General features: G+C 49.2%; 1 protein-coding gene across 2 annotated transcripts in view; it reads right to left on the bottom strand.

The window, feature by feature from the left end:
• Positions 1 to 2,958: 2,958 nt before the first annotated feature.
• ESYT1 (extended synaptotagmin-like protein 1) overlaps positions 2,959 to 10,900 on the bottom strand; it is a 16,611-nt gene continuing 8,669 nt past the window's right edge. For both annotated transcript variants that reach the window (XM_011970019.1, XM_011970020.1), the window contains exons 16-31: positions 10,442 to 10,591; positions 9,964 to 10,119; positions 9,662 to 9,838; positions 9,421 to 9,503; positions 9,261 to 9,309; positions 9,063 to 9,152; positions 8,836 to 8,931; positions 8,495 to 8,566; positions 8,321 to 8,407; positions 5,215 to 5,355; positions 4,908 to 5,062; positions 4,707 to 4,805; positions 4,487 to 4,618; positions 4,303 to 4,408; positions 4,004 to 4,053; positions 2,959 to 3,808 (exon numbers count right to left, since the gene is read on the bottom strand). In XM_011970019.1, coding sequence (XP_011825409.1) covers positions 3,769 to 3,808; positions 4,004 to 4,053; positions 4,303 to 4,408; positions 4,487 to 4,618; positions 4,707 to 4,805; positions 4,908 to 5,062; positions 5,215 to 5,355; positions 8,321 to 8,407; positions 8,495 to 8,566; positions 8,836 to 8,931; positions 9,063 to 9,152; positions 9,261 to 9,309; positions 9,421 to 9,503; positions 9,662 to 9,838; positions 9,964 to 10,119; positions 10,442 to 10,591 — 1,683 coding nt within the window. In that variant the 3' untranslated portion in view covers positions 2,959 to 3,768. The remainder of the gene's footprint in view (positions 3,809 to 4,003; positions 4,054 to 4,302; positions 4,409 to 4,486; positions 4,619 to 4,706; positions 4,806 to 4,907; positions 5,063 to 5,214; positions 5,356 to 8,320; positions 8,408 to 8,494; positions 8,567 to 8,835; positions 8,932 to 9,062; positions 9,153 to 9,260; positions 9,310 to 9,420; positions 9,504 to 9,661; positions 9,839 to 9,963; positions 10,120 to 10,441; positions 10,592 to 10,900) is intronic.

Raw genomic sequence — 10,900 nt, 5'->3', positions numbered from 1 at the left:
TTTAGATGGAGTTTTGCTCTGTCGCCCAGACTGGAGTGCAGTGGCGCAATCTTGGCTCACTGCAACCTCTGCCTCCTGAGTTCAAGCAATTCTCCTTCCTCAGCCTCCCGAGTAGCTGGGATTACAGGCATGCACCACCATGCCCAGCTAATTTTTTTTTTTTTTTTGTATTTTTAGTAGAGACTGGGTTTCACCATATTGGCCAGGCTGGTCTTGATCTCCTGACTTTGTGATCCTCCCGCCTTGGCCTCCCAAAGTGTTGGGATTACAGGCATGAGCCACTTTGCCTGGCCTAATTTTTTTGTATTTTTAATAGAGACGGGGTTTTGCCATGTTGGTCAGGCTCCTGAGCTCAGGTGATCACCAGCCTCGGCCTCCCAAAGTGCTGGGATTACCCTGTCTTTACTAAAAATACAAAAATTAGCCGGGCGTGGTGGCAGGTGCCTGTAATCCTAGCTACTCAGGAGGGTGAGGCAGGAAAATTGTTTGAACCCAGGAGGTGGAGGTTGCTGCAAGTCGAGACCACGCCGTTGCATTCCAGCCTATGTGAGAAGAGAGAAACTCTCTCAGAAAAAAAAAAAAAAAAAAAAAGGCTGCTGCAGTCCCATAGTATCCTCATACCAATGACCTACACAGAAAGGAAGGGGCAATGAAGGCTTTCTTCTTTAGATGCTACAATCCCCAACTGACATCCTCTAACATCTTGTTAGATGTTAGAAACGACTGGGTCAGGGTCATTTCAAGTTGCAAGGGAAAGTGATTATTCAGCAAAGGGTATCTTGATTAATTTTTGGGGCTGGCATACTGCCACCAGGGACATTCTGGGATTCTGTATGTAGGGAAGAGGGGAAATGGCTGTTGGGTAGACAACTGTGTTGCCACACCTAGTTAACTACAGCATGTCGTTTGGTCCAATAAAAACACATTCCAAGAGGATAGTATTTGCAAACATCAGTGATCGCATAACCATATACAGTCATATCTTTCTCTGGAAAAGGTATGCATTGTGTATGTGTGTCAAAAGTCAGCTGTTTGAGAAATGACAGAAGTATATTTAATTCATGTGATTAATGACCCTTAAAATGTGTTCCATCTTCATATATAAAAGTGCGATTGTGTTTTGTGTTTCATCTTGTATGTATTTTTTTTTTTTTTTTTTGATCTGGTTGTCATCATCTTGCTTTTTTTTTTTTTTTTTTTTTTGGAGACAAGGTCTCTGTCACCCAGGGCAGAGTAGAGTGGCACGAGCCTAGCTCACTATGACCTTGAACTCCTGGGCTCAAGCGATCCTCCTGCCTCAGACTCCTGCATAGCTGGGACTACAGGTGCATACCACCAAGACTGGCTAATGATTTCTAAGGGTGGGGGTTTTCTGTGGATCCTCTGCCTCGGCCGGCCTCCCTAAGTGTTGGCATTACAGGCATGAGCCATCACACTTAGCCATCATCTTGTATTTAATATGTAGACTAGTACCTCTTCCCTTATATATATATATTGAACTCAAAAAGGTTAGGAAAGAGTAGGGACCCTTCTGGGATGGGAGAATTTGTGCCATGTCCTCTAGTTTTCTGGAAATGTAATTACTTGAAGTGATAAATTAGCTCAAGAATGTTTCTTAAAATCACACATTGCAAAATCCTAGGTTGTATTATCTGAAGCCAGCTAGAACAGCAGGCCTTGGGCTGCATACCCAGCTAGTATCTAGAATTTTTTTTTTTTGAGACAGAGTCTTGCTCTGTTGCCCAGGCTGGAGTGCAGTGGCACCATCTCGGCTCACTGCAAGCTCCACTTCCTGGGTTCACGCCATTCTCCTGCCTCAGCTTCCCGAGTAGCTGGGACTACAGGCACCCGCCACCACGCCCGGCTAAGTTTTTGTCTTTTTAGTAGAGACAGGGTTTCACTGTGTTAGCCAGGATGGTCTCAATCTCCTGACCTCGTGATCTGCCCGCCTCAGCCTCCTAAAGTGCTGGGATTACAGGCGTGAGCCACTGCACCCGGCCAGTATCTAGAAATTTGACAAGAGACCTTAAAAATTAAGTTTCTCTGCTCTGTTTTTGGAGTTTTTCCCCCTATGATTCTAGAGCTGGAGTTGGGGAATGGAGCAAATAAGACCTTCTTGCTCATAGCCAAGGCCTGGGGTCCTCTTACGTTGATGGGAAGGAAGTGGAGATGGCAGAGGAACCAGCAGTGAATACAAAAGGGTCACTGAAAACATAGAGGTTGAGTTTGTGGACAATGTGGAGTTTAAATTCAGTTTTTGCTAATTAAGCAAATTTTGACAACTTGTGGAACTGAGCTTAATCCTTTCCCCTGAGTCTTCCCTCATCTCCCAGTGGGCAGCATCCTGAGGTTTATATTTTTCAAGAGAAGATGGTAGTCTCCCTGAGGCAGTTATGAAATCCCCACGTTCCTATGCCAGTGACCCTGTCTGCAGTAGTTCACTCTGTCCATCTCTCTCCTTTCAACTGGCAGAACAGATGGAGCACAGCTTCTCTAGCTTGCACTCCAGGAAAGTTCCTGCAAGGAGCAGAGTTCAAAGTGAACAGATGATGGAAATGGGTGTAGCTCCTGTCAGATGGGCCTGAAGCCCTTTTGAATGTACCTGAGCATGCCCTGATGGCACGGAGACACCAGGAGCCTGGGCAGTGGCACAGAGCTCCCAGGTTTACCAGGTTTAGGAATCCCTTCCCTAGAAAGCCCATAGTGGTCAGCAGACAAGCTGGATGGGTAACAGAGTTCATCACTGTGACTGGAAATGAGTCTCACCTGAAATGCAACAGCAGCTACTTTACGCAGGTCTCGTGACCATCCTCAACATTCTTGGTGGCTGCAGCCTTAGTAGGCTTTGACCATTAATTAAACTGACACGATTCACGAATTGGATAAAGGCTCTTGACAGTTGGAATAAACATCAGATGGGTAGATTGATTCCCCATCCTTAAGGAAAAGAACCACAGCTGGTTTAAGTATGATGTTTAATGTAAGATACAGTGGCTTGGCAGAGTTGGTGCAAAACTAAAGAGTACCAGATTCAGTTCTAGTCAGTGAGTTAGCAGCCTAGGCACTTGGGCAAAAAAATTGGCCCAGCTGTCCCAAGTCCTCCAAAGCTCTCTGTGTATCACCAGCTAGGAGCTCCAAAACTGATATGCCACTACTTGGAGGCTTCGGTAGAATCCAAGTGTCCCCAGCTTCCAAAGTGACAAGAGACTGGCCCCAGCCATCAGAGCAGTAGAATTTTCAGGACAGGGTTGAGAAGAGTGGGGACAGAACTGGACATGGGGGCCTGAGCTGCTGAACATTTGCTACATGCAGTAGTCTAAGAGACTCACAGCTGGAGAGGTTAGCCTGTCCACCTTCCCACCCATGTGTGGTAGGGAAGAAGGTGACCATCTAGTTAAAGAAACAAAGATCCTTTCAAAGCTGTATTTGGCATAAGCTAATACCACTGCTAGTGCTGCCAGTGGCCAGGCACAGATACTGGAGGCCCTGAGGAGTTGGGAGGAAGGGAGAACAATGTGCAGGCAGAGCAGGAAACAGCCAGCTCAGGTCCCCACCCCAGGGGCCCAGAAGGATAAAGGCCGTGCAGTAAAGGGAACATACGGTTCTTCTCTTTGGTCAAAGGCCCGAATATGGGCGTGTTAGGTGAAAGGGCTGAAGGGCACAGGCTCTGCCCTTGGACCCTAGCTTTGGGCTCATCACATTGAGGCGGTGACAGAGCGAGACGAAGGCAGGAAGGCAGAGCAGAGTCAGGCTGGGACTTGCCAGCTCCTAGGAGCTGCCCTTGTCCTTGTCGTCCATCAGGTCATACCTGTGAAAACGAGAGGGCTCATGTAGAAAGATGACTCTTGTGCCGTCTTATTTATAAATGAGACACGATCCAAGGGCTTCTCTACTTCATAGAATCAATGGTTCTCTGCTCAGATTGTATCTTTTTTTCCTTTCCTATGATTGGAATTTCTCCCACTGAAATATCCAGACCACCCCCACCCACGCAGACACTCACCACCGGGCTACACCCTGGGAAAGGTCTGTCTCAGCTAGGTCCAACTGCACCTGTGTTGGAGGATGGTGGGGGAAAGATGTTATCTTTTTATTTTTTGAGACAGGATCTCATTCTGATGATGCCGTTTTGAAATCTCCAAAGACCTTACTCCTTCATCACATACTCGTCGCAAACCATTGCAGAGGTGACAGAGTCACCTCTAAAGGATCACCTGGGGTACGTCCTTCCTCACAGGGACTATAACCTTGGTACCAGCAGCTTCCAGCCCTCACCTCTGCCCTGCCATCCTGCCCTCTTACCTTCCCCAGCAGCTCACGCTCTCTTGACATGAAGGAGGAATTAGACTTGACAGAGACATCCAGCTTTCGTCTCAGGGCCTCATCCAGGGGGAGTTCCCACTCAAACCTGGGGTAGGACTGGGTGTTAGGGGCCAGGAGTCCTTTCCGAGGCTGCCCTCCCTCCACCTGAATGCCACTGACTGACCGTTCATTAAATTCAGGACTCAGGGTCCTCTTCTTCTGTGAGGTCTTCCTCTTGGTGCCTCGGTTCTTGTCTGGCAGCAGCAACAGTGACACATAGGGATCAGGAGGATCGCGTCCATTCTGTCGAAGGGCCCTACAACAGGAGGATGTAGGTGATACGGTAACCTGAGGGAAGGGATGGAGGCGACCTGGAGGACGGGAGGGAAGGGATGGGGTCTCACCGGCAACCATGAACAATGCTGACCAGCTTTCGTTCTTCACTATAGTACCACACAGTCAGTTTCACCTGGCCCAGAGGCCCGGCTGGAGCTTCAAGGGGACTGTGGAGAAATATCAGTAGGTCTGGGAAAAGCTAGAGCCTAGTGAACCTGTAATACTTTTTATTTCTGACTGCAGCCCACCTTCCTGTACCAGCCCTTTACCTGTCAACATGTGTGAGGCGCTGCCGGAGCTCTGGGGCTGAGGAGGTGATGTGAGGGGGTCCCCCCCAGAGCTCTGGTTCTTCACTCAGGGATGAGGAGCTGTGGCTGTAGCTGTGGCTATGAGCTTCCACTCCTGAGTGCTGGGACACCAGGATCTAGGGGCAAGAAAGCTGTGAGCTAGGCAGAGTTCTCTCAGTTCCCTCAGTCTAAAGACACAGCCCTCTGTTCCCACCCTCCTGGGTGTCCCTCAGCTGTGAAGGCCCTCCCCTCCTCCCTCTCATCCTGCCCACCATCTCCTGTCACTCACCCCTAGCTGTGCTCTCAGTAGCACCTGCCCCTGACCACTGCTGAGTGTAAACCAGCGGTCCAAGCAGAGCTGGTCAGCCACGAGGAGCTCTGAGAGGGGCAGGGATAATGAGCCCAGCAGGCCAGTGCCCTCACCCCGAACCTGTGGGGCAACAGGACCATGATCAGGAGGCGAATGCATCCACAAATGAGTTAATCCTGGTGGTAAAGGTCCAAACGCTTGCACTCATAGGTGGTTTGGTGAGATTGCCCTTTGAGAAAGGCAGGGAAGCCATGGTAACAGTTGCTAGTCCCTCTGTCCTTCCTTCCTGTTTTTTTTTTTTTTTTGAGACGGAGTTTTGCTCTTGTTGTCCAGGATGGAGTGCAGTGGCGCCATCTGGTCTCACCACAACCTCCGCCTCCCGGGTTCAAACGATTCTCCTGCCTCAGTCTCCTGAGTAGCTGGGATTACAGGCACCTGCCACCGCGCCCAGTCGATTTTGTATTTTTAGTAGAGCTGGGGTTTCTCCATGTTGGTCAGGCTGGTCTCAAACTCGTGACCTCAGGTGATCCACCCACCTCGGCCTCCCAAAGTGCTAGGATTACAGGTGTGAGCCACTGTGCCTGGCCTGTCCTTCCTTTCTTAACCAGAGTAGAGTGGACCATCTTTACCTTATAAGCTCTCAGAAAGTATACCAGTAATACCTGCACAGAGTACAGAAAACAACAGTAAAAAGAGAACTAAATGTTTCCTGCCCATCCTACTCCCATTGCCATATTCCAAATGTAACAACCTTTAAAACTGTCCTGCTTTCTTTGTTCTCACAGAATTCTAATGTGCTTGTAGTATCTATTGATTCCCTGCTATAAAAGATGAAGAATTGAGCTCACTTGTACTTCCTTTCTACTCTGCTAGCATTAAGTTACGTTATTTTAAATTCTACTAATTTCGGTCGGGCATGGTGGCCCACACCTGTAAGATGGCTCATGGCCATCTTTTGTCTCCTTCTCACCCTCCGCACTGCTTAAGAGATCTCACCCATGACTGCCCTTGCGAGTGGTTGCTTGCTCATGATGTTCCAGTAAGAGGGCAAAGGAGGAACACCTCATGGGCAATAGATTTGTTTTCTGCATGTCTTTCCTCGAGGTCCTGCAGAGATCTCAAATTCAAAAATTCCCTCTCTGTGCACTCCCTAAGTCAGCAACAGCACCCTTATCCATCCAGTCACCCTGTGCCAAAAACCCCAGAGTCTAGGCTGCTCCTTGCTCCTCCACCTGCTCCATATCACAGCAGTCTTCCAATCCCATCAGGCCTTAGTCGCTTCTTGCTTTGACTGCTCTAACAGTCCCCTCACTGATCTCCCTGCCCCCAGTGTTGTCCCTCTCCAGTCCATTCTTTACCCTTTTATCCCCATGATCTTCCCAGAATGCAAATCTGGATATGTGACCTCTCATTAAAGGCTTGCCTGGCTGGGTGCGGTGGCTCACGCCTGTAATTCCAGCACTCTGGGAGGCTGAGGCGGTGGATCACCTGAGGTCAGGATTTAGAGACCAGCCTGACCAACATGGAGAAACCCCGTCTCTATTAAAAATACAAAAATTAGCTGGGTGTGGTGGCGAGCACCTATAATCCCATCTACTCGGGAGACTGAGGCAGGAGAATCGATTAAACCCAGGAGGTGGAGGTTGCAGTGAGCTGAGGCCGTATCACTGTACTCCAGCCTGGGCAACAGAGCAAGACTCCATCTCAAAAAAATAATAAATAAAATAAAGGCTTCTCTGAGCCTTAGGATAAAATCCGTATTTCTAGCATATTATTCAACAGCCCCTCTGATCTTGCTCTACCTGCCTCTCTGATCTATAATAAATATGCCTTCTCTCTCCTCCATTTTTTTCTCAGCCTAACAAGTTTTCCTGCTCTTCTTTCCTTGGTCTGGTAAATCTACCCTTAGGCTGGGGCGCGGTTCTCATGCTTGTAATCCCAGCACTTTAGATGCTGAGGTGGGCAGAATGCTTGAGTCCAGGAGTTCGAGACCAGCCTGGACGACATGGCAAAACCTCATCTCCACAAAAAAATACAAAAATTAGCTGGGTGTGGTAGTATGCACCTGTTATCCCAGCTGACGGGGGAGGATTGCTAGAGCCCAGGAGTTGAGGCTGTAGTGAGCCCTGATTGCACCACTGCACTCCAGCCTGGGCGACAGAGTAACACCCTGTCTAAAAAAAAAAAAAAAGGCCAGGTGCAGTGGCTCACACCTGTAATCCCAGCACTTGGGGAGGCTGACGTGGATGGATAACCTGAGGTCAGGAGTTCGAGACCAGCCTGGCCAACATGGCGAAACCCTATCTCTACTAAAAATTGGCTGGGCGTGGTGGCATGTGCATGTAATCCCAGCTACGCTGGTGGCTGAATCAGGAGAACCTGAACCACTTGAACCTGGGAGGCAGAGGTTGCAGCGAGCTGAGATGGCACCATTGCACTCTAGCCTGGGCAACAACAGCGAGACTCTAGTCTCAAAAAAAAAAAAAAAAAAAGAATCTGCCCTCAAGCTCAGGGTCATCTAAAGATGCCTTTCTATCTCCAGCTTTTCCCTAGCCTGAACCCTTCCTTTCTTCCCCACAGTCCCTTTTACCTCAGTTATCATTCTGGAAGTTTTATCTGGTTATTTTTCTCCCAAAACAGAGTGTGAGCTCCATAAAGATAAGAAGTCAGACTTTTGGCTGGGTGCAGTGGCTCACACCTATATTCAAAGCACTTTGGGAGGCCGAGGTGGGCGGATCACCTGAGGTCAGGAGTTCGAGACCATCCTGGCTAACATGATGAAACTCCATCTCTACTAAAAAAAAATGCAAAACTTAGCCAGGTGTGGTGGCGGGCGCCTGTAGTCCCAGCTACTAGGGAGGCTGAGGCAGGAGAATGGCATGAACCCAGGAGGTGGAGCTTGCAGTGAGCCAAGATAGTGCCACTGCACTCCAGCCTGGGTGACAGGGCAAGACTCTGTCTCAAAAAAAAAAAAACAAATAAAAACCAGTCAATCTTTTATCTCATCTCTGAATGCTCTGTGCCTGGTTTACTGCCTGGCCATGGCAGAAATTTGCTAAATATTTGAAGAATGAATTTACAGTACCTGCAACTCCAGGCTCTCAGTGTGTGGTTTCCTGATGAGAAAAGAGGCACTCTCATCCCAGACAGGGGCTGAAGTTTGTGAAACAGTCTGGTGGAGATGAGGGCTTACTATCAGCGGCTGATACTCTTATTCCTCTTGTCCCTCCCATTTTTACCCTGCAGCATTTCTTCATACCTTGGTTTTATGAGAAGTATCTCCCACAGTGAGGGTAGCATAAGGGTTGGGGGGCTTGGTGCCTTTTCGCAGCTAGAAAGAGAAGACTGTGTTAGTCTTAAATTTGGACCTAGTTGGGCAGATCGCCCTCACAAATTATATCCACAGCCAGCAGCCATGTCTCCATTAGTACTTGGCAGCCACTACCCCATGGCCTCGAACAGACAATTTTTCCCACCCGTGCACCACCCTCAGAAAGAGAGGGGCCATTTTTCCTATTCCAAATACTCCAGGAGCATCCAAACCAGAGGGAGGTGGAAGAAGGGCCAGGAAGTTATGGGGCGTGGGGAGTGGGATCTCACCGGCAGGTCCTCTGCCCGCTCCATATAGACGGATAGCAGGGCCGCGGCCAGCTCCACACTCTTCTGAGTCTGGATCAAACTATTCACCTGCAGCACCTGTTGGGGGGCACACGGGGCTGGGGAGTGGTAACTGACACCTTGGGTTCTGGCATGTGGCCTGAACACTAAGAGAAGAGCTCATCCTGCCCCATCTTGGGTCTCTTCCTTCCTCCAGTCTCCTGCCCTACCTCCTCTAACTCAGCAGCAGTGGGACGGGGGGTGAGACGCTCCAGGCGCAAGTGCAGGCGGCCAGATGGGACATCCTCCAGGGTCAGCCACTGTGAAAGTAGGCAGGGTGAAGACTTGGGGATATGCAGACAGGAGAACTATGAGAATGAGGCAAGGGCAGGATCAGGAGGGGTCGTTGACTCTAATTCCATGCTCACCTCATCAAGGAAGCCACTGTTTAAGACTGTGGTGAGACTCACTTTACACCTGTGGAAGAGAAAGATTAAGACAAAAGCTAGATGGTGAGAACCAAGGAGGCCAGACTCCATGGCCTAAAGAGCCCCAGCCTGTTTTTCACCTAGACTCCTATGCTCTCACCTGCCCAGAAAATCATCCTTGTCCAAGTCCTTGTCAAAGACTTCAACCTCTAGCTCTTGGCCTGGAACTGATGTGACAATCACCTAGCGGGAGACAATAGTGCAGATGAAAGAGGATTCTCTCCTTTTCCTCTGCAAATGACCAGACCCCCCAGTCAACTGAACCTCAGAGGTTTCTGGACCACTTTTGGGATTGGGGAAAAATGGGGCAGAACCAGGAGTCACAGCCATTCAATTCTGACCTCAAAAACCTCATTCCAGCGGGGATTGAGATCTTCCCGAACAACATGGCTCCGGAAGCTTCGTCCTGCCAGCTTTAGTTTGACATAGGGGTCTGACTTGCCCTTCACCAGTCCCCCCAAGAAACGGTCTTTGGCAATCAGGTCCTGGGCCTCTAATACATGGATCCGAAGCACATGCTGCAAAAGGGACAGGGCAGCACCAGATGGCAAAGGGAGAGAGACCTGTCAGAATCTGCCCTGAAACAGGCTTTGCACACTAAGCAGGGCAAACAGACCCTAGTCCTTTCCAGATATAGACTCACCTCAGTCCCAAACTGGCTATCAGGAGTAGTGTGACAGGGTCGAGGTGGGGCATCCACACTGCTGCCTCTCTGGGGACTCTCACTGTCCACGTCCCAAGCACCAGGACTACCAGGCACAGTGGGGAAGCATATTTCTGATGAATCCAAGTACAGGATCTGGGAAGGGTAGTGTGATGTCAAATCAAAGAAGTGCAGCTCGCCACTAGCAGGCAAGGCATGTGGGATGGGGTAGAGGAGGGGCTGTGACAGGGGAACTAGGTGCTGCCTTGGCTGGGCTCATCTCTAGAGGCTTCCCTCCACACCCCTTCAACTCATAAGCCATTCCTTCCACCAGTCAGATCAATATGTTTTTGTGCCTGCTTGGCACTTCTACATGTATTAGCTCATTTAATCTTAGGAGGCTCCCTTTGCTTACTCTTAATACCAAAGAATGAACAGGCCTTTCCCCCACACCTCAGTACCTCCTCCGTTTCCATACCCTCATGACTAGTTTAATGTAGAGTCTGGAGTTTGGGCCAGAGCTGCTAAGCTGGAACCACTGGTCCAGGGTGAGTTCTGGGGCAGTCAGCAGGCGGGCCAGAGGCAGTGTCAGTGCTCCTAAAGTCAGGGCCCTGGAATCATCCTTCACCTACAGGAACAGGAGGAAGGACTATAGTGAAGGGATTAGGGGAAAGGACGGCATACTGTGAAAATGATAACATGGCTCCAGCTTCATTCCTCTCTGGACCAATCACAAACCTCCTGCTCCACTCAGGGCCACCTTTTTTTTTTTTTTTTTTTTTTTTGAGACGGAGTCTAGCTCTGTCACCCAGGCTGGAGTGCAGTGTCGCTATACTAGCCTGAGCAACATGGTAAAACTTCATCTCTCAAAAAAAAAAAAAAAAAAAAAAAATTAACCATTGCAGTGTCACATTATTGTTTTTCTATAGGATTATCT

This window comes from Mandrillus leucophaeus, unplaced genomic scaffold, assembly GCF_000951045.1.
Source record: "Mandrillus leucophaeus isolate KB7577 unplaced genomic scaffold, Mleu.le_1.0 Scaffold922, whole genome shotgun sequence".
Classification (NCBI taxonomy): Eukaryota; Metazoa; Chordata; class Mammalia; order Primates; family Cercopithecidae; genus Mandrillus; species Mandrillus leucophaeus.
Note: the sequence above shows the minus strand (reverse complement) of the source record. Positions and strands in the feature narration are given on the sequence as shown.